This window comes from Lutra lutra, chromosome 8 (assembly GCF_902655055.1).
Source record: "Lutra lutra chromosome 8, mLutLut1.2, whole genome shotgun sequence".
NCBI classification, from domain to species: domain Eukaryota; kingdom Metazoa; phylum Chordata; class Mammalia; order Carnivora; family Mustelidae; genus Lutra; species Lutra lutra.
In genome coordinates, this window is record NC_062285.1 from 36,704,636 (window position 1) to 36,728,107 (window position 23,472).

The following is a 23,472-nucleotide window of genomic DNA, read 5'->3' on the forward strand; positions in this document are numbered from 1 at the left end:
TAAGCTACAAAGTATGAAAAGAGTCTCCTTTCCTCCTTTTTTCTCTCCTAGCCCTACCCTGAAGCCAGTTGCAGTGCAAAGCTGAACTGCCACTGTGGCAATGATGGTTGTGGCACAGTCACCTAAAGATCCCAAGAAATGCCCTGTCTCTGCCACAGTAATTGGAAACCACTGCCCCTGTGGTCTAAAGACTTGTAGGGGCAGCGGGGGGAGGGGAGGTTCCCATTATATATTTTTATCTTTCTTTTGCTTCACCCTGTGAGCATCCCAAACTATGCAGACTGCCTGACTCTGATAAGCCAAAACTCAGAGACATCTTAACTTTATAGCCAGAGGTCTGGGGAAAGGGGCCCCTAAGAGCTGGAGAGTTGGGCAGATTCTAGAGGAGAAAGCTGAATAAGATCTCCTAATTCTGATTATGAACTGACACAAGTCCTGATCTCACCTGTGAGGTTCACATACATGTAACAAAGACAGACATAGCAAAGTCTTTGAGAACGCACCTAAATATATATATGGCAGACACAGCTTTGAAATGGAACTGACATGGGAACCATTTCCCATAAAAGGCAAGAGAGAACTTCCTATCTAAACCTAAATGAATTGGACACCTTCTCAAACAAAACAAACAATTTTTGGAGAGTTTTAAGAGTACCTGGAATCTCAAAATGTAACCAAAATGTTGGACATTTGGTACAGTCCAAAATTGCTAATCTTGCAAAGAACCAGGAAAATCTGATCAACTCTCAAGGAAAACCCAGCCAGTATACACTACCCTGAGATGATCTAGGTATTGGAACTATAAGACAGTGGCTTCAAGACAGTTATTATAACTATGCTCCATAAGGTAAAACTGAATACTCTTAAAATGAATGTAAAGAGAAATTCTCAGCAGAGAAATAGGTATGAAAAGAACCAAATGGATAATTTGGAACTGAATAGTACAGTTTTCACTGAACCCTTAATAGCAGAATAGAGATGATAGAGGAATGAAAAGTCAGCAAATTCAAAGACAGATCAGTAGAAAGTATCCAACCTGCAGAATATAGAGGAAACCGATCAAAACAGAACAAACAAAAACAGGACCTCAGAAACCTGTAGGACAATATCAAAAGGTCTGAGTTTGTGTCACTGGAGTACAACAAAAGGAGAAAAGGTTTTGGTTAGAAAATTTTTGAAGAAATAATAACTGAAAACTTTCCAATCTTGGTGAGACACAAATATATGGAATTAAGAAACTCTATGAACCCCAAACAGGATAAACGCAAAGAAAACCATGCCTCTTAAACATCATAAACTGCCAAAAAATAAATTTAAAAAAAAAATCATAAAAGCAATCAGAGGAAAATGATACATATGGAGGAAGAACATTTTGAATGACCACAGATTTCTCTTCAGAAACCATAAAGCCTGGAAGACAGTGGGACAACATTTCAAAGTGCTGAAATAAAAGAACTGCCAACTAGAATTCTATTTCCAGTGAAAATATTCCTTAAGAATGAAGGTGAGGGGTGCCTGGGTGGCTCAGTGGGTTAAAGCCTCTACCTTTGGCCCAGGTCATGATCCCAGAGTCCTGGGATCGAGCCCCACATCGGGTTCTCTGCTCTGTGGGGAGCCTGCTTCCTCCTCTCTCTCTGCCTGCCTCTCTGCCTACTTGTGATCTCTGTCTGTCAGATAAATAAATAAAATCTTAAAAAAAAAAAAGAATGAAGGTGAAATTAAATACATCCTGAGAGAAGGAAAAGTTCAAAGAATTCTTTATCAGCGAAACTGCTCTAAAGTTAATGCTAAAAGAAGTTCTTCAGACTGAAGGGAAGTGATACCAAAGGGGACGCTGGAACTGCAGGATGCCTTAGGAAGAGCCACGTAAACAGTAAAAATATAGGTAAATAAAATAGTTGTTATCCCTCCTTTCAAGATGTTTAAAATACACAGTATTACTGAAAGCAAAAGTTGTAATGTTGTCAGGAGGTGAGTTAATGTATGTAGATGTGATATCTGTGACAACTGTAATAAAAGAGGGAGGGTAAGGGGACCTGTATAGGTGTAAAGCCTTTACAGTTACTTGAAGTAGTAAAATGAAAACTGTAGTAGATTGTGAAAAGTTAGGTATTGTGATTCCTAGAGCAACTACTAAAAAATGAAAATACAAAGAGATTACAGAAACCAATAGATAAATTAGAATATTAAAAACATTTCAAAAATACATAAGTAGGCAAGAAATGAGAGAACAGCAGAGCCAAACTTAGGAAAGACAAACAAAACAGTAGATCTAAATCTAACCATATTAGATACATTAAATGTAAGTGGTCTAAACATACCAATTAAAAGACAGAGATTGTCAGATTGGATAAAAAAATCATGACCCACTTTACATGTAATGATATAGATAGGTTAAAGGTAAAAGGATGGAGAAATATATACCATGAAAATACTAATTAACCAACTGAGTCACCCAGGCATCCCTGAAAATACTAATTAAAAGAAAGCTGAAGTGACTTTATTTTTTTTTTAAGATTTTATTTATTTATTTGACAGAGAGAGATCACAAGTAGACAGAGAGGCAGGCAGAGAGAGAGAGAGAGGGAAGCAGGCTTCCTGCTGAGCAGAGAGCCCGATGTGGGACTCGATCCCAGGACCCTGAGATCATGACCTGAGCCGAAGGCAGCGGCTTAACCCACTGAGCCACCCAGGCGCCCTGAAGTGACTTTATTAATATCAGACAAAGTAAACATTAGAGCAAAGAAAACTGCCAGCAATAAAGAGGGACATGACATAATGATAAAAAGGTTAGTTTATCCAAAATACATAACAATCATTAGTATGCACTTAATAACAGAGATTCCAAAAATGTGAAACAAAAAGTAATAGAAATAAAAGGAGAAATAAAACCTGAAATTATACTTGGAAACTTTAGTACTCTACTTTCTATACTTGATAAAACAAATGGACAGAAAACAGCAAGAATATAGAAACCCAAACAACACTGTCAACTCACTTGATGTAATTGACATTTATATAACATTCCATCCAACAAGAGCAGAATGTACATTCTTCTCAAGTGCACATGGAACATACCCCAAGATAAACTTCATCATGTGTCATAAAGCAAACTTTAAAATTTTTGAAGAAATTGAAATCATACAAAGTATACTCTCTGACAACAAAGCATTTGAACTCAGAAATCAGTAATAGAAAGATACGTGGAACATCCCCAAATGATTGGAAACTAAACAACACACTTCTAAATAACTCATGTGTCAAGGAGGGAGACAAATTAGAAAATAAATGAGCTGAATAAAAATGAAAATAGATGTATCTGAGGTTGGGCTTAGAGGGAAATTTATAGCATCAAATACCTAGGTTAAAAAAGAAGAAAGCTCTCAGATGAATACTTCATGCTTTCACTTTAAGAAATTTGAAGAGAGAAGCAAACTAAACCCAAAGGAAGCAGAAGAAAGGAACAAATAAAAACCCAGGAATCAATGAAACAAAAGAACAAAAACAATAGAAAAAAATCAGTGAAATAAAAAACTGGTTCTTTGGGGCGCCTGGGTGGCTCAGTGGGTTAAAGCCTCTGCCTTCGGCTTGGGTCGTGATCCCAGGGTCCTGGGATAGAGCCCCGCATCGGGCTCTCTGCTCCGTGGAGAGCCTGCTTCCTCCTTTCTCTCTGCCTGCCTCTCTGCCTACTTGTGATCTCTCTCTGTCAAATAAATAAATAAAATGTTAAAAAAAAAACAACAACTGGTTCTTTGAAAAGAGTCAGTAAAACTGGTAAAACCACAGCCAGACTCAACAGGGGGGTGGAAAAAAGAAAGGAGACACAAATGAGCGGTATCAAGAATGGAAGAGTGGGGGTCTCTACAGACATTGAAGAAATAGTAAGGGAAATACTGTGATCTACTCCATGTCTATCGATTTGACAAGTTAATGAATGGACTAATTCCTAGAAAAACACAAAGCACCAAAATGTACTAAAGAAGAAAATAACAAAAATAATCCCATATCTATTAAATAAATTAACTTTGTAGTTTAAAACCTTCTAACAAAGAAGAGTCCAGGTCCAGATGGTTTCACTGGTAAATACTACCAAAAATTCAAAAAAGAAATAATACTAATTTTAAACAATCTCTTCCAGAACATAGAAGAAATACTTCCCAGCTTGTTTTATGAGCAACATTATCCTGATACCAAAACAAGACAAAAACATTACAAGAAAAGAAAATTATAGACTGATATCTCACATTAACATAAATAAAAGAAATCATCAACAAAATAATGTTTATAGCAACATTTTTCACAATAACCAAAATGTGGAAACAACCCAAATATTCAGTGGTGTGTGAATGGATAAACAGTATGTGGTATATACATACACTGGAATATTACTCAACCAGAATGAAGTTCTGATAGATGCTCTAACATGGATGAACTTTGAAGACTTTATGCTAAGTGAAATGAACCAGACACAAAAGGACAAATATTGTATGATTCTTCTCACATGAAGGACCTAGAATTGTTGAATTCATAGTGACAGAAAGTAGAATAGTGGCTACCAGCGGCTGGAGAGAGGAGGGAATGGAGAGTTAGTTTTTAATGGGTATAGAGGTTTAGTTCGGGATGATGAAAAAGTTCTGGAGATGGATGGTACTGATAGGTGCACATCATGAATGTACTTAATACACTGAACTGTACACTTAAATGTGGTTAAAATAGTAACTTCCATGTTATTTGTGTTTTACCACACACAGAATACTAACAAATTGAGCTCAGAACCCTATAAAAAAGATGATATAGCATTAGCTTTATAATTTGTAATGGGCTTGTCCCCTCCATCCAAAACCACTATTAGATTTATCTTGTTAGAGTGTTAAGTCTGATCAGGTTACTTTCCTGCTCAAAATCTTAAATGCCTACCAGGTAAACATTTTTACCATGTGTTTACAGCTTGCTATAGTTAGGTCCCAATTTACCTGTCTGGCCACGTCCACTATTACTTTTACACACTTGTCTTCTAACCAAACACAACTAAATGCTTTCCCAGAATACTTTTTTCTTATCTCCATGCTTTTAAACATGCTCACCCTCACTAATCTCTCACCCTGACTAGTCTCTGCCATATAAATTTTCATATTTAAAAACCCAACTGAAACTGGACCTCTCCCTAATGTTTTTATAATTCCTCTATCTAGCTGTGATTTCTTGCTGCAACATATACTCTTATGTTGACTTTTGTGAGTGTTTATTGAACATTTGTCTCTTGATACTGATTCATACTCTAATGGGTTTTTGAGAATTCAAAAATGGATAAGACACATTCTTTCCCTCCTAGAGTAAACTACACTAGCAAACAAGACAGATATATAAACATAAATGTTCAAAATAATCTAAATGCTGAGCTGGAAATATACAACAGGCACTTACTAGTTCTTATATTTTACCTTATATTTATATGTCTTGGTTTCTCTATTAGAGTGCAAACTCCTACAAGCCAAGTGTTCTACTCCCCTGCAACACTTAATTCCTTGCATTAAGTGTGTACCATTAAATATTTGCAATGAGACCAAACTGTTTTTATTAGATTGCTTTATTCAAGGCAACCTATAAAGCCTAACCAACAATTTCACAGCTATTCATCAGTCTTTTTTCTTTTAGGGCATTATCAAACAGACAATAAACCTAACTTAAAGCTCTGGGTGGTTCCTGGATAGAAACTCGAAATACTAAACAATTTCAGCAGCTTACATAAGCATTCCTCTGTTCCTCAAGGTTGATTTAATATAGATAGTAGTAGCATTTACCTAAAAGTTCCTAGAAAGTGCAGTTTGTGAGAATTCAGGTATCCTCATCTTGAGAAATGTAATAATTCTAGGAAGAGATACATAATGTGGGAAAATGTTAATTTAATCTTACATGAAAGTTCTTTACAAAAATTTAAGTTTTAAAACATTTTATGGAATATTTCCTTCAAATTGTTTTACTTTTATTGAGACATTCTAATTTGATATTTAAATTTATTCACTATGCCAAAGTTGGTATTTTAATTATGATACATGAAACCAGGTTATGTTCCTAATTTCTAGTGGCCCTGTTAAATAAGACCAGTGCTTTAACCCCTGAGCTATAGGGCCTTATGGCCCTGTTAAACCACAATCATGTGCTTGAACAGTAAGGTTTATGCTATAGATATTTTATTGAGAGTTAAATAAGAAATTCTTTTTCATGTTTATAGAAGCAACCAAATCAATAACACTCTATCAAAAATGGTTAAAAACAAGTATTACCAAACACTAGATTTAAATTGACTCTTATAAGCATTTACCATAAAAGAAAAAAATGATAAGTTGTACCCCATCAAAAGGGAAAAATTTCATCAAATCAAAAACTTCTCTTCTTCTTAAAGATACCTTTTAGAAAATGAAAAGGCAAGCCACAGATGGGGAAAAAATATTCACACTTCATATATCTGACATAGTACTTATATCCAGAACATATAAGTAACTCTTAAAACTCAATAAAAGGAGACAAACAACCCAGTTTAAAAATTGGTAAAATATTTGGGGCCCTGGCTCAGTCAGTTAAGTGTCCAACTCTTGACGTCAGCTCAGGTCATGATCTCAAGGTCCTTAGACCAAGCCTCACATCGGACTCTGTGCTCAGTGGAGTCTGTTTCTCTCCCTCTCCCTCTGCCCCTCCCCTTGCGTTTTCTGTCTCTCTTTCTCAAATAAATAAATCTTTTTAAAAATTTGGCTAAATATTTAACACTTTACAAAAGAAGGTATATAAATAGCCAATAAAAAGATGCTTTTTAGCTTCTAAGTTATTGTTTGTATCAATTGCTTATTCCTTTTTGTTGCTGTGTAGCAACAGAATAGGGCGATCTATTATCTTATTCTCCTGTTGGTGGGTATCTGAATTATTTCTAGTTGTGAACTAGTGTGAATAAAGTTACCATGAGGACTCTGGCCTGTGGTTTTTAGGTAGATATATGTACTTATTTGTTTTGCGTTTTTACCAACCACTTTATATATAGTATAAAGATGTTTAGCTTTAAGAGATACTGCTGAACAGTTTTCTAAAGTTGTGTGCCTATTTATTCTCTTTCCAATAACATATAAGAGTTCCAATTGCTTCATATCTTTGTCAACACTTAACACTGTTCCTTTTAACTTGAGCTATTCTAGGTGTTCTGAAGTGATATCTCACTGTGGTTTTAATCTGCATTTTGTCATAACTAATTGTTGAGCACTTTTTTGTATGCTTATCACATATTGGATGGATATGCAAATTATGAGGATACCACATAACTTCGTAGAGTGGCCAAAATTTTAAAAGCTGACATTATTATATATATATATGTATATATATACATATGTATATATATATGAATGAACTACCAATTGTTCAACACATGGATGAATTTCAAAAACAACTTGAACAAAAAAAGCCATCTACTGTATGATCCCATTTATATGAAGTCTAAGAACAGGCAAAACCAATCTATGGTGATAGAAGGCAGAAAATGATTTCATCTGCTGGGTTGGTGGTAGAAGTGCTGTAGTTTTTGCCTCATAAGGAGGATGACAATGTTTTAGGCATTATTTTGGGTGGTTGATTACCTTAGAGTATATTATTGCCAAAGTTCATCAAACAAAACATTTTAAGTTCTGTGCCTTTTATCGTATATAAAATATTGTTTAATTTTTAAAAGTAGAAATAATTGAACCTTATCAAAGAAGACCTTAAATAAATGAATACTTAAATTTCATGGGTGACCTTTCTGTTTTATCCTAGCATTTATTAACCACGGTACATCTTATTTTGATCTCTTCTTCTAAGTTGATTAGAATGCTATACTAACTCTTCTCAAGTTTGTATCTTGGCTTCCTCAACCTGGTTGTAGAACTGTCCTTATTCTAAAACACATCTACAGGATATTAAACAAACAATACCAAAACCTTTCATGTAATTTGACCTCAACTGAAAGTTTTAAGTAATTTGAGGTGATGGAAATAGTTTAATTTGAGTTTCTAGTTTTCAGATTGTTGGGAATTTCAGATTGTTGGGAAGACCCCTTTCCTCTGGCTTGGGTCATCCACTTTCTCCACATGACCAAAGAAGAAAGGTTTCTTTTTGCCAAATATGTGAAAACCTGTACAACGTAATCTTTTTTTCCTGAGTGAAAGGAATTAACTTTCCATTTCCCTTTTAAGAATCATTTTTTTGAAGTCATTTTTCTGGCAGAGGAAAGCCCTAGCATTTCTCCTGTAGTCCTTTTCCTAGAACAAAATATATAGTAAACAAGTAACATATGGTAAGCAATTAATAAGATTTTTCTTGATGGCTTCTAGAAAGGATATTGTGAGGTATAGGCTTTAATTTTTTCCAAAGCTCCAGTTGAAATGTACCTGGGCATAGTCATGATAAATAATAGCAGTAAGAAAGCCAAATTTGCAAACAAAGGTAGGTCATAATTTGGAAACAAGATTGCTCACTATACAATGCATGTTATGAAATATTTTCTCTTTCACTATACTGCCACTGATTGGTTGATTATTGATTATCTAGGCTATTGAGAAAGCAGTGGCATGAGTAATAAATTATAGAGGGAAGGGACTACATCTTAATATTTTGTTCTGTGGCACCAAATAACCACCAAAGTGAACAGATCTAGATAAGAAATAGACACATACAATGTACTTAAAGTAATTCCCAAATTATTTATATTAATCCTAGAATTGTCCTCTATGGACATATGACTGATGTTTTTGTCCAGCTTTGAAGATGTTATGCTTGGGATAATTGAGAAAGAGCCAAAACGTAGCTCAGGTTTCTGAAATTCCTCCCTGTTGGCCATTTCATGGTAGAGATCGAAAATCCCACCTCTCAGAGTGTCTGGGTGGCTCGGTAGGTTAAGTGTCCAGCTCTTGATCTCAGTTCAGGTCTTGACCTCAGGGTTCAAGCCCCAGTTTGGGCTCCACACTGGGCATGAAGCCTACTTGAAAGGAAGGAAGGGAGGGAGGGAGGGAGGGATTGCCACCTCTCAAGCTAATGACACAAAGCAGTAACAGAAGTGGAACTGTGTTATTCATCCTTACTGTGGATATGAAGTCTCTTTTTTAAGCCCTCTCCTAGACTTCAGGCCATGTGAAGGAATAAAAGGTCTTACAACTTAACGAATTCTAAGACATTGAGACTTTATCATCTGTTTTCTTAACCTTGGAATCAGTTCAGGCAATTATTACAAAAGCAATTTGAAAGGTTAAAAGTGAACTCTGTGTAAATTTTTTACTAAGAAAATGAAAGTCACATTCTCTGCCCATAGATAATTGAGAGTTTATTTTTCCATTCAAAGGTGTTTAGTGGTGTATTGATCCTCAAATAGTAGTTCTTAACCTTCTTTGGGTCACAGATCCCTTTGAGAATCTGATTAATTTCCTTCCCGCCTGCCCCCGCAAAATTTTAAATTGCCTGTTATGTGACAGGCATTGTCCTTGGGGGAGGGGGTCTATGCTTTGTACTTCCCTACCTCCAAACATGTCTATTTTTATATATGTACATCATTTTGTATGCATACAACTTTAGGGATTTTATTGAACTCCTGAAGCCCTCTAGAGTCAAGAAACATCTTTAAAGTAATTATATGGCTAAAAATACTTGACATTCGTGCTAGGCAGGGTCTTAGTATTTGCAGGAATAAGAAGAAAATGTTCTATTAAGGATCTGTCCAGTGATACAAGATCCTTAAAGTAAACTCATTCAAATTATGTGCAGTATGGAATGGGAGACAAGGAATTTGACTTTTCATATGCAATTAGAATAGGTAACCTGTACAGTCTTGCTCTTAAGCTATACCTGGGGGCATCATTGGTTGCATTAGAGAACCAAGGATTCTTTCTACCAGCTAGAAGTCTGTGCTTTTTAGTGAGAAAGAAAGACCACCAAAATTTAAAAATTATAATGTGGTCCCTGAATCTGACTCTGTAAGTCTCCTTTGCCATTCGAACTGAAAAATTGATCTATTTACTATGCATCATTGCTCAGAAAGCTAATGTGTTTTAATATATGATTAAGGTTTATACATCTGCTGTGACTTGAGTGATGAAACTTGTCACTCTGACCTTAACCCAGAATTACTCTTTTGTTCTGTCAATGCTCAATTCATGCTGAAAGGAAAAGATCTAAACTCTAACGGACACTATTAGTCTAAATAACTGGCATCCTATCAATTAAAGATGGCTCTGAAAAGCTTCAAGTAAAGTAAAACTTCACTCCTTAGCCACGTGGTACATCTAGGTTTCACGCTCTTGTTTTTTACTGTGTGCTGTTGTGGTACCTGGTAGCTCCTAGAAACACACACACGAGGTAGATGAACAATACTCGAGGTAGATGAACAATACTTCTCTTCACCCTGACCACCCAATTTACGCAGCCTTCAGACTTTCATCTTTGATTATTCAGGGACTCACTGGATATAGGACCATCACATGAATTTAATGGGAAACTGTATAAGCATTTCGAAACTTATTTGATTTAGAAGTCAGGCATGCTTAGATGAAGTACCTGTGTGGCAAAGGTGATACACAGATACCCTGTGAGCGTGAAATTAAAGCGAAGTCACTTTTATTTTATCCTGAACCATAAACACTTTAAAGATTCTTGACTTCTACCAAAGAAACATCTGCATAGTGATGCTATTTGGATTCATACACTACATTTGTGCTTGGAGAGAGACTGTATTTTCTATTTTGTTTCTGAGCGCCCAGTTTGGCATGATAGAAGTCTAAATCTTGGCAGAGCAAAAACTGGATTCCAAAACACATTCTGAAATGCTTACTGTGTGAAGTGTCTTTCCATTTTCCTGTGCTAACACAGTGCTTTGCATATAGTAAGTGCTCATTATGGCTACACTGAGTGTTCCTATCTGCTCTTTCAGAGTCTGTCTTTTATATTACTGATTTTTGTCCAAAAATCATTTAGAAAATTGTTTCAAATAATCAATTTGAAACTATTGGATTAAATTTCTTCTTAACCTACAGAAGGAAAAATTGCAAGTCCTCATGTACCTAAGGGTTTTGAAGAAAGAAAACAATTCTGGCCAAGAATTTATGTCGAATTATCCTATGTACAGCCTTAGAGTTCTAATTTAATTCAAGTGGGACCAAAACATGCTTCAGCTGTGTATAACATAGAGGGCTTTGGAGAAAGTAGTATTGCCTATATCCATAATTATAGATTAAGGTCAAATTGGAAAAAGTACAGAAACTCTGGCTCACTTTCCTTCAATCAAGATGTAGTATTTGGCTCTTCTCGGTAGGCCACAGCTATATAAAATCTTGGAAATTTTTCATTCATCATATACTTTATAGGTAGGGTATTTTCTGCAAAGCTATTCCTAACACTTGGTTAAATAATCTGATTCAAGTATGAGGAAGTCTCCTTTACATTGGAACAGGTTTTAGCCCATAGAAATACTCTTTTATGTTTAGGTTAAACATGTATTTTTGCAAACTACAGTTGTGTGAGATAAAACTACACTGAGACTACACGATGCTACACTGAGATTCACTTAAGATAGTATGTTTTCAGTGTGTTGCTGGAATAATTGACATTGCATATAAATCTTATGTTTTTAAGATAATTTAGGTACTTGTATATCTAAGCTTCAGATTACTATTATCACACATGACTGGAATTTGAATTCTTTTTTTCTGTTAGATCGAAGTACTATTAGTTATACTTTGAAGATAAATGCAAGTGATTTTGCAGATTAATTGCATTCTTTGAGCTGTTAGTTGCCAGGGCCTGACAGGTATTCAATCAGGAAGACTGGTATATGGTAGATTTGTTGTAATAATAAATACACATAAAATGAGTACATTAGTGCTCACATAGTGCTGGATCAATATAAATATACAATCCTAGGGAGCTCATCTCCTAATGAGAAAATCCCATCAACATTACTAATGCCTAAGGTTACCAAATGTTTAAAGCTAAATAAACTTCAGTTAGAAGGAGAAATAAAGGAGCACTGTGAGGAGACTCCCTATGCTGTAATCCCTGGTAGAGATTGTGTTCATTGAATACAGAGGATCTAGGACATCTGGTCTGCGATGTGTAATTAGCCCAGAATAGTGATAACTATTAATACTAGTATTACAAGGAGTATTGATAGTATAAGCTCTTGAAGTCTGATTTCAGTTCAACTCAGCAAATATTTGTTGAATATTTACCACATTCTACTCATTATGCTATAGCTCAGAGTCTAGTGGAGGAAACAGTTGTGTAAATACTTAATTACAATGTGCTCGGATTTTGCGGGGGGGGCGGAGGGATCCAAGGATATACCAAAAAACTAAAGGAATAACAGAGAAGTTGAGGCTGTTTATCCCTAGAGGAATGGGAAAACCTGAGTCTTCTGGAGGACTATTAGCTCAGAAAGGGGAAAGACATTTTGGGGAACCCATGTTTGTTATTTGTGGTCTAGGAGATTTTGAAGTTAATCAGCAGGGTTATGAACAAAAAGAAAATATAAATTTAAAGATTTTTATTTATTTATTTGACAGAGAGAGATCACAAGTAGGCAGAGAGGCAGGCAGAGAGAGAGGGGGAAGCAGGCTCCCCACTGAGCAGAGACCTCCGATGTGGGGCTCGATCCCAAACCCTGGGATCATGAGCCAAAGGCAGAGTCTTTAACCCACTGAGCCACCCAGGTGCCCCAAGAAAATATAAATTTAAATGACCAACAAAACAGAATAAGTTGTTCCTATTTATATTTATTATTACCTATGACTTTTTCTGCTTCCTAATTTTTTAAATGGTTATTTACTCTGTTAAATGTCTTAGATTAAAGGAACTGTCCCCTGAAATAAATAAAATCAGGAAGTTAGTGTATCATGAAAAAGATTCCATCTGGCCTTTCATGAACTTGAGGCCAGCAGCAGACCTCTGGAGTCTCATTTTGGGAGGATAATGACCTCTGTGGAGATTAGGAAGGCCTAATGACATAACATGCATTTGTTATAAATAAAAACATCTTAAAAGATAAATCCATCCTTTTCTTTCAAAATAATAAATGCTAGTTTATAGCTGGAGATACATGTTAATTTAATACAAATTCATATAACGCTTCAGTTGAGAGATTGTTTTGTCATTGCTGTTTATGGCATTAACTTTCTAATGAAGTTAAGTTCTTTAGAAAGAAGGTTGTTATACTTCACAGAATTTTAGATTTCCCACTGTTTCTCCCAAAATGTTTGTGAGGATTAGTCACCCATAAAATAGAAACTGCTTCTCATCTACTGCGAACTCTCCAATATTTTGAGATCATGGGATCACTGATTGGTGAGGTGCAGTAAAACTATGTCATATGAAAAGAACCAGACCAGGGGCCAAAGATAACAATGCTATGTAGACTCTCTGTGGCCAGTGAAGATTCCGTTTTACAAGATTGTGTCCGTGTTTGGTCAGTAGAGCTAAGGCAGAAGGTGAATGAAAGAACATTACTTTAAAGGCATTAAAGAACATGAGGAAGAAAATAATTTTTAGGGCAAAGCATTCCAAATGGGCTAGAAGTACAGGGTTAACATGGAGCCACCAAACATAGCTTGTGTTTCCCATCTGTGGCTGCCAGGACTTGGGCAGTGTGATTGCTGTCCTCGCACTCACTGCCCCAAAGTCTGGCCAATACTAGAAGTCTCCGATTCCTCTTTCTTCCCTCTCCTTTCCTTCCTTCCATACTCCTTTCCTCCCTCCCTTCCATCTTGCCTTTTTCCTCTTGAGATGCCATATGAAGCTGGTTTTAGAAAAGCCTCATTCCTATCTCTTACAACCAAGTCTCCAACTCAGTCAAATATAAAACTTGTTTCTGTTCTTTCTTACTTCATTTGTAAGGCTGGGGGAGGAGCGTATTTCAGAGAAACAGATGGAACCAGTCAAGATGTCTTTGGCTAAGTCATTTCACCTTGTGAGACCACACATTCCTCATTAGTGAAATAGGCAGTTGAACTACACACGTCTCAGCTGCCTTCCAGCTCTGAAACTTCACGGTTCTAACTTTCTATTTCTTAACCACCGTGTGGTCTTTCAGGGGGGGTCGTAGCCATGTGTGTGTGCTTACTACCAAATACCAGTAACCAGTCATCATCAGTGTGGTCAGTCTTACAGAAACTGGAACTAGATAAATGGTACCATAAATCAAGAAATAGGATATTTGAGCAAAGTCTCAAAAACAAGTGTTTACATCAAATGTCTGATTAGATGTTCTTGGTTCTTACATTGGGATTATTATTCCACTTGTTTGGGAAAGACTTGATGAGACAAACGGGGTTTGAAGGAATTTTAAAATTTTGGTTTACCCTGAAGTGCACAGAAGAGATGTGTGTAATTTACGCTGCCACATTTCCATAGTTTTCCTAGTGAAAAAAGAGAATATAAGTGCCTTCCTTGCTGCATCCCGACTAAGAAATATATATCCCTAGGCTTTTGAGTGAAATTATTATTAAAGAAAGAGAGAAAGGAGAGCATTAGCAAATCAGATATCCTTCTCATGCCTATTTAAACTTTACCATGTAATTATGTATTATCTACTTCCTAACTGCATGGGAATATGCCTTATATTTTAAAGTTGCACAAATATTATCATGAATCCTTGTTAAAAGGTTGCAAGCTACCATTGATGATTTGGTATTGAAAGATATTTTGGGGGCGCCTGGGTGGCTCAGTGGGTTAAGCCGCTGCCTTCGGCTCAGGTCATGATCTCGGAGTCCTGGGATCGAGTCCCTCATCAGGCTCTCTGCTCAGCAGGGAGCCTGCTTCCTCCTGTCTCTCTGCCTGCCTCTCTGCCTACTTGTGTTCTCTCTCTCTCTGTCAAATAAATAAATAAAAAAATCTTAAAAAAAAAAAAAAAAGAAAGATATTTTGGGTAAAATATGAAACAAATGATAAATGCCTTCAAAGAACAGATTGTATAGAAATATTTGTTAGGAACATAAACTAGATAAGGTTAATTCCCAAAGAACAGCCAGAATGAACTCACGTTCCATGCTAAAAAGAATCCAAGAATTCTAAATGAATGTGCATTTAAGGACATTTTGATATTGCCTCTGATGACCTCTTAACTAGCCTCTGAACATTTGATCAGCTTTAGATTTTTCTGCTGAAGAAATCAAAAAAAGAAGAAAATACCATTATCAGATACAGTCAGTTTGTTCTGCCTTCTGTGTCTACCTATGATATTCAGACATGAAATCTAATAGAGAGATTTGGCTGTCCTTAATCATCCACGCAGAATTAAAAGGAAGAGGGAAAACTGATGCTTCAGGAGCTATGTAAAGGCAGTATTACCTTGCCTGTTGCCCCAAACACCGGATTTGTTTCTGACTGAGAATTTCCAAAGCATGAGACAGACCACGACAGTGCAATTTTAGGCAAAATTTCACAACCATGTTGTTGAAAAGTCTTGGATTAAATACGAAGAGGACCACCAAAAAGATGAGTCCTTAGGTCATACATTCTAGAGGTCATTAGAATATTTTGGAGTACCTTTCAACCTGTTCTTCCTATTCTTTATCCCACTTTTGGGTTTCTTACCTCCAGGTGGGATGTAGAAGCAATTGAGTTGAGCTTCATGCACCAAAGTGCCCTTAAATTTCACCTCTGCTTCAGTGGTGGGGTGGCTGGGAAGCGGCTGGTATGCGGGCGCGGTTGGCTGGCCGAAGGCTCGAAGCATGCTGAACTGCCAGATGTGTACTAATAGGTCACTGTTTTCAAGTAAATAAATATCCTCCTACGAGCTTCTCTCCTTGTAATTTCTTAAAGCCCAGAGGTCACTCCCTGAGGAACATTTCAGCGTTCCACAGGTCCACACGGCAGGTCCCCATCACTGCAAATTCAGGTCACAGTGATAACTTTGTCAGACTCAGAATTCGAAAAACCACACCTTCTTTTTGGGTTCTTTTCAACCAAGTTTCTTCTTCCTTGCTTGCCGTACTCACTGCCTCCCGAAGGATGGGCCTCTCACCCAGTGGCTTTTACAGGAAAACTGGGATTGAAATGTGAAGTTAATGGTTTCTGTCAGCCTGTCAGCTCATCACCTCCCTGAGGCATGATGATCTCTGGTTTTTATATATCACCACGAGCTGCTTTGATATACCCTCTTGTGCAAGAAGACTGATAGGTTTGTCCAGGGGTTGGGAAGCCTTGGGCCTAAGAGGCAGAAAACTTCGGCTGGAATGTGCACAGACGGAACTGTGGCTGGCTCCTGCTGGAATGCAGCGCAAGTCACAAAACTATTTTAAGGAGAAAAAACTTGGGCCCAGTTCGACAGTAGCCAGGACTGTTAGTAAATCTGGTTTTTTCTCCACGGACTGGTTACATTTTACATTCAAACCAAGTATGAACTGGGATGAAAAATGCCATTTCAGAATGAGCCCATTTTACTCTTGAAGTCATGTTGTTTTAGAGATAAATGGTCAGGCCCTGAGGAAATCGCCACAATGTCTTAAATAGTCATCACAAACCTGGTCTTCCCTTCATTCTGCGCTGACATCTGAAAGATGTTTTCATAGCATTTTTCTTCCCTAAATCTACATTTCAGTTATTTCATGGTAATGACATTGTCAGACTCTTTTCTGCTTGTATCAACAGTTGCCTTGGCATCCTGCTCTTATGAAAACTGGATTCCGTATGTCAAATGCCACAAATGTGTAACATCAAACAAACAAACAAATGACACTCCGAGCATTTCTACGAATACATCCTACAGATTAGGCACAGGTTCCACGCTGCCACTGGGCCCAGAGGTTCCTAGTCATGCTGTGGTTTTCTCCCCCGCTACCTACCACCTTTCTTTTCTGATAGTTTTGGAAAGCCCAGTCTCCCAGAAAAGGAAGTTATCACCAGAACCAAAAAAGCAGACGTGGCTGTTAGTTTTATCACTAAGATTAAAACCACCATAAGACACAAACGTATTCAGATTTATTGTCTTGGAATGTTAGTGATCAGTGTACTTGTCCTGCCAGAGATACAAGCCATGGCAGGTTCGTGTGTCACAGTGTCTGTGGGCAGACAGAGTAGGACGCTGGTGGGGATGGGCTGCTAACAATCTTGAATGAAAAGTCTTACATACACATTTAATGATCTTGAAACGAAGAATTACTTTTTGATAGTAAGGCCCATAGGCTTCAGAGCTCAGATGTTCTTTTTTCCAAAAGATTATCAATGTATTAAAGAGGAATATGTGTATGTATTTCTTTTTTTTTTAAGATTTTATTTATTTATTTGACAGAGAGAGATCACAAGTAGATGGAGAGGCAGGCAGAGAGAGAGAGAGAGAGGGAGGGAAGCAGGCTCCCTGCTGAGCAGAGAGCCCGATGCGGGACTCGATCCCAGGACCCTGAGATCATGACCTGAGCCGAAGGCAGCGGCTTAACCCACTGAGCCACCCAGGCGCCCCTGTATGTATTTCTAAGATAATAAAATGGTCCTATTCTAGAAATGCTGGAGGGTTCTTTCCATTGTTTTTTTCCTCTTCACATGGGGGTTGGTAAGAAATCCTGGCACGCTAATCATACAAAAAGTTTAAAACCCCGTTGCCACCTTTTGGCAAGTCAGTAATTCAGATTTATGGGGTTCCTTTTAAACATACCTGCCTAAAATAGCACTAGGAAGACATTTCCTGAAGCTTTCGTTATCTGAATCATTACTGACAAGAAGCAGAAATCCCACACTGAGGCATTGGTCAGGTGGGGGGAAGAAGTTGTCAAAGCATCACAGCCATTTTAATGACCAAATAACATTCGGAAAATTAAATATTTTGAATGTTTAAATTTTAATGGTTTTTCCTTCAAAAAAATGTTTTTTGTTGGTTTTTGTTTCCCTATCATAACACTGCTGCTGTTTTCAATGAAGCATTTGAAAATGTATCTGTAGCTAATGCAATATTTATATGATTAATACCACCAGATCCTCAATTAGATCTTTATAAATGTATTTTGGAACTGTTTAGCCTTTGCTATAAAAATGATGTGGATAGGCACATATTAAAGTATACAATTTATCTGAAAATTGTTATATGAATCTGTAGCTCCATTATACCACATTTTTCTTTCATTGCTAAACGATTAAGTTATGGTTACATCTCATCTTTCAACAGTTGTAAATTTTCCATACAGGCATTTTGAAGTCAGAGATTTGTTATTGAATTTTATTTTTTCCTGCACTGTGTCCTAACTCAGAGCTTACAGAGCCAGTTTCTTGGTGAACATATTCCTGGGAGGAAGAGGAGGAGGAGGAGGAGGGAGAGAGGTTTGTAGGCCTAATTTCATGCATCAGGTTTTTGGATACTTCACAATAAAGATGGAATATGTGTGCAAATGGAGTCTGGACACAGTGATGTTTCAAAGCCAGGATGTCAGAAATTCTGACTTCATCCTCAATCTGTATTCATTCATTTAAGAAGCATTTGCCAAATGCCTGTTATGTTCAGGTGCTATATTGTTGAGGACGGCACACTTTATGGGGGAGGGGGTGTCCCTGCATATGTGTAAGACCACACTTCAGAGTTCTCTGGGGGCTTAGACAATTCCAACACTAGGTTTTCCAGCTTAAACTCCGGTGGTGGGTTTCATTTATCCATGAGTACTTTTTTCCTTCAAGTTCCATTTTGTAGTTTTGAAGGTGCTCATAATTTGTTTGATATGTTTTTTGCAGTGTCCATTTATGGGATTTGGTTTTATGATAAGGAAGAATGCCAAAGAATTGCAGAGCTAATGAAAAAGTAGGTGCTGAAAGGCTAAGTATTTTCTGGACCTGATGCTTTTGTCTGTGCTTCTCAGTGTAACTCCACTATACTCTAAGCAGAATGGACCTCTTACGGCAGTCCTTTCCACTGTGGCTAGGAAAACGTTTACTATTACTTAAAGGAAAAATAAACAGAAGTCACACGTTTCATATTTTTTAAATTTTTAAAAATTTATTTTTAATTAATTTTTTAAATTGTTATTGTTAGTCATCATACAGAACATCATTAGTTTTTGATATAGTGTTCCAAGATTCATTGTTTACATATAACACCCAGAGCTCCATGCAATTCGTGCCCTTCTTAATACCCGTCATGGGGCTCACCCATCCCTCCCACCCCCTGCCCCTCTAAGACCCTCAGTTTGTTTCTTGGAGTCCACAGTCTCTCATGGTTCGTCTACCCCTCTGATTCCCCCCACTTCACTTTTCTTTTCCTACTCCTAATGTCCTCCATATTTTCACTAGGTAAGATTTATCATGTAGAATAGTTCACCTCATTTTTGTTCTGCTTGTGGGAAATACCTATAATATGAATTATTCCAGATGGCAGTTTTCTTCAGTATTTTCCTCATTTGTAAATTAGCAGGTTTTTTTTTTCCTCTGAAAAGTTATCAGTATAGCTGACAGTAAAAAGAACATTCAGAACATTTTAAAGATTTTATTTATTTATTTGACAGAGAGAGATCACAAACAGGCAGAGAGGCAGGTAGAGAGAGAGGAGGAAGCAGGCTCCCTGCTGAGCAGAGAGCCCGATGCGGGGCTCGATCCCAGGACCCTGAGATCATGACCTGAGCCGAAGGCAGCGGCTTAACCCACTGAGCCACCCAGGCACCCCCATTCAGAACATTTTAAAGGCTGCTACACTTTCTCTAAGATCTTTCCTTCCGGCCCTAAATGCCTTCCTATAACTGCATATCCAGGGTTGTGGGAGCTCAGAGTTTCCTCATGTCTCAAATGCTGTGAGTACTCAGGATAGACTTTATTTTCAGTCTTGTTGGAAATATCGGAGTCAGTATTGGTTTAGTGATCAGTAGGCAGTCCCTTTTTTTGTTGCTTGTCTCTTTCTTTTAATCTCTTGATGCCTTGTGGTTTGTCTTGCCCGCATTTTGGGAAAGTTAAATCAGGGTCCGACTGTCCTACTCGTGGCTCCTTGACTGCACTGAAAGGGAGGCCTGGGTAAGCATGCTGTCTCCTCTGTGACTGGTCAACTCTTTGATCAGTCCTTGAGCCCTGAGGCTGCTCCCTGAGAGGCAATTAATTCCCTGCTTTAAGGGGATGGTTTAGAGCCTTGGAACAAAATCGGTTTCCTACCCAGGCTGTATCTCAGCCGGTGACCCGGCTCCACCAAACACACAATATGGCAGCTGTCCACGCAGATTGGACAAAACATCTCCATCTGTGAAGGCACCCATTTTCCAATTTTAAATCCCGGGGCAATGAAATGACTAAAAAGTGACCCCCAAAAATGAATGTGGGGAACACTTTTTTATAAATAGGCTTCTGAAAATCTAGCCTGTGATGATAGCTAATTGTAGGTAACCAGCTCACGTTACAGATGGTGATTAAGTGGGTTCAAACTGGTATTTACCCCCATCACCACTAGTTCCTAACACATTCATGTTATTTTAAACCGTACAACAGATCATAATAGCAGGATTTCATATAGATGAAAAAATACCCCACGGCTCAGCTGAGAGACCGTGTTCAAATTGTTAGCATTCGGCAGTAGTTACTTAACAGCTGGGGCAGGAAATTGATTGTTGACTAGCAATAAGCAGCTGATAAGTGTAGATTCCGAGCCCTTCCTCGGTTAGAATTAAATCTTCCCGTAAGTTCTCAGGTGTCTTTTACCATAAATGATAATGGCCATTATAAAAATTTGAGCTGAAAGTCAAAGTACACAGAAGGAAAAAGTATTTTTCTCAATGCCACCAGGCACCATCGAGGAGCGATCTGGTCTCCCTCCTGTATTGTTTTCAGGAAAACAGAAGACACTCTTCATTGCTCTGGGTTTTTTTTTTTGGGGGGGGGGATGTTTGTTTGTTTGTTTGTTTGTTTAACACCCCCTCTTCTAGAATGAAATCTTCACAGTTTATAATTTGCCAGAGGATTATAGGATTTGAGTTGCTGAGGTCAATTTTGCTTTGAGTACAAGGCACATTGAAACAAAAAAGGGGAGTGGATCTCGATTTGCCCTGGGGTTTGCTCAGTGTTTGAGAACTCTAAATTGGGTTTCCTCAACAATTAATGAGTCCTTTCAAGTGCTCCAAATGAGGAGGTGGCAATCTTTTTCTGAAAAAAACAAACAAACAAAACAGATCGTGAGTGTTTCAGGCCTTGCAAGGCCATAGGTCTCTGTCACTATTCAGCTTAGCAATCATGGTGTGAAAGCCACCAGTAGATGTAAATGAGACATAAACCGGTGAGTGTGGCTATTGGTAATTACTTTACAAAAACACTTGGTGTGCTGGATTTGGCCTGCAGGACGTAGTTTGACCACCCCTCCCCTGGGTTCATACGCGTAGTCACTATACTCGGGACCTCAACTCTCGTTTTTCTTCTTTCACTTCCTGAGCAGTCTTACTTCTACTATGACTATAACAAGATAAAAATAAGTGGGGACGCCTGGGTGGCTCAGTCAGTTAAGCGTCTGCCTTTGGCTCAGGTCATGATCCCAAGGTTCTGGAATTGAACCCTGCCTCAGGCTCCTTGCTCAGCCAGGAGCCTTCTTCTCCCTCTCCCATTCCCCCTGCTTGTGCGCGCTGTGTGTGTGTGTGTGTGTGTGTGTGTGTGTGTGTGTGTGTGTGACAAATAAATAAAATCTTAAAAAAACAAAGATAAAAACACGTGGATGGGAATTAGATGGTTTTATAAGCCATTTGTGTTGAGTTTGTTTTTCTTGTGTGGATTTTCCCCTCTATTTTTCTAGCCTAACTCAATATGAACAGTTGAAAGCCCATCAGGGAGGTGGAACAGGAAACTCCCCAATGATCCTCAATTCAGGAGAGGGCAAGGAAGTAGATATCTTAAGAATGCTCACCAAGGCCAAAGATGAATACACCAAGGTGAGTTTTTGTCTTCTTTTGTGAAACATACTTAAATCCTACAGTGGTAACATGCTTTTGGGAGAAGGGTTAGTGCTATTCCTTCCACCAAACAAAATCGAATGAAAAATCTCTATTTGTTTTTAGCAAGCTAAAGAATACCGTTTGTTTTAAGTGGATTAAAAGGTAGACTAAAAAATCAGCAGCCTTCCTATATACAAACAGTATCCAATCAGAAGGTTTACTCGAAGACCCCATTTACCGTAGCAGCTATTAAATATATAACATTCTTCAGAATAAAATTAGCAAGAAATGAGCAAAACCTGTATGAAGAAAACTTTTAAACACTCCTGACAGGCGTAAAAATAGACTTGAACAAATGGGAAGGTTATGTCCTGATCTTAGATAAGAAGATAAAACTTAAAGCACTCACTTCTATTTAATCTGCAAATTTAAGATGATTCCTAAACAAACACAGACGGTTTCTTCTTTCCTGGAACCAGACAAGTTGACTAGCAGGTTCATATGGAGAAATATGTAAGAAAGAGTAGTGGGAAAAATCTTGACAAACAAGAGCAATATTGGATGGGAGAGAAGGGGGAACAAGCTCTACCTGTCTGATATTAAGGCATTAAACCGTAAGCACTTAAAACTGTATGGTCTTGATGTTACTAATGCATAAAAAGCCAGATAGACCAATAGGACAGGTGGGAAAGTCCAAATGACACCCCAGTGTATATGAAATTTAGGACATGAAAAAGATGAAAATCTCAAATCAGCTGTTTGAGTGGATATTTAAATAAATGATATTGGGACAAGTGGCAGCCATTTGGAAAAATACAAAATTGGATTTATACCAGGATAAATCCCAAATGTATTAGAAATATAAATGTTAAAAATAAAACCATTCAAACACCAGAAGAAAATGTGTATGGATTTCTTTGTAATCTAGAAAGGGGAAGTCTTCCTAATAAACTCTGCCTTAAAACCCAAAGGCAATTAACTCAACTACATAAAAATAAAAAAATAAATGTTTTGCCTGGTTTTAAAAAAACACAAGCAAAGTGAAAAGAAATGTTTATACCTAAGTAAATAGGAGGGTTAATTTCTCAATTTTATAAACTGCTATTATAAAAATTGAGAATTAAAAGATTATCACTCTCTAGAAACATGGGAAAAAAGAAAATTAAGAGAACAAAAGACAGTTAAAACCTTGAATTTAGAAACCCGCTGAAATAAGCATTACATAACTGAATATCATACTATGACATAATTACTTAGAAAAGAAATTGGGGAGTGACTTCAGAACCCCATAGTTGGACTGAATATCCTTAGACAAAAAGAACTGCAAAGAAATTGTAAACTTCATTCAGTGGTTTCATTGTTAATGGTAATATTGGCATTGTAATTTTTTAGCTGTCGTGGATATAATAAATAAGTATGTTTATGAGGTCAGAACAAAACCTTCAGTGTAAAAAGATATTAAGTTAAAACCATCTAACATTAAATTTTAAGTTGGAATGTAAGAGTTAGTTCATATTTTGTTTCTTAAATATGTAGTTACTCACTTTTTTCCCTGAAGAGACCTAGAAATAAGTGACAACTCAGGAGCAGCAAGCACCTCTGG

The 23,472-nt window shown here is 37.4% G+C and overlaps 2 protein-coding genes across 32 annotated transcripts in view; one reads left to right on the forward strand and one right to left on the reverse strand.

Annotated features, from left to right (window-relative positions):
* Window positions 1–16,194, reverse strand: part of CACNA1C (calcium voltage-gated channel subunit alpha1 C) — a 735,566-nt gene extending 719,372 nt beyond the window's left edge. For 11 of the 31 annotated variants that reach the window (XM_047742061.1, XM_047742043.1, XM_047742050.1 and 8 more), the window contains exon 1: window positions 15,592–16,192. In XM_047742061.1, the coding sequence (XP_047598017.1) occupies window positions 15,592–15,730 (139 nt within the window). In that variant the 5' untranslated portion in view covers window positions 15,731–16,192. Of the gene's footprint in view, window positions 1–15,591 lie in introns of all 31 variants that reach the window. The other 20 variants (XM_047742064.1, XM_047742056.1, XM_047742057.1 and 17 more) reach the window with 4 other exon arrangements.
* DCP1B (decapping mRNA 1B) overlaps window positions 1–23,472 on the forward strand; it is a 54,954-nt gene that overhangs the window by 17,176 nt on the left and 14,306 nt on the right. The window contains exons 4-5 of the mRNA XM_047742081.1: window positions 18,712–18,778; window positions 21,731–21,866. Of these exons, the coding sequence (XP_047598037.1) occupies window positions 18,712–18,778; window positions 21,731–21,866 (203 nt within the window). The remainder of the gene's footprint in view (window positions 1–18,711; window positions 18,779–21,730; window positions 21,867–23,472) is intronic.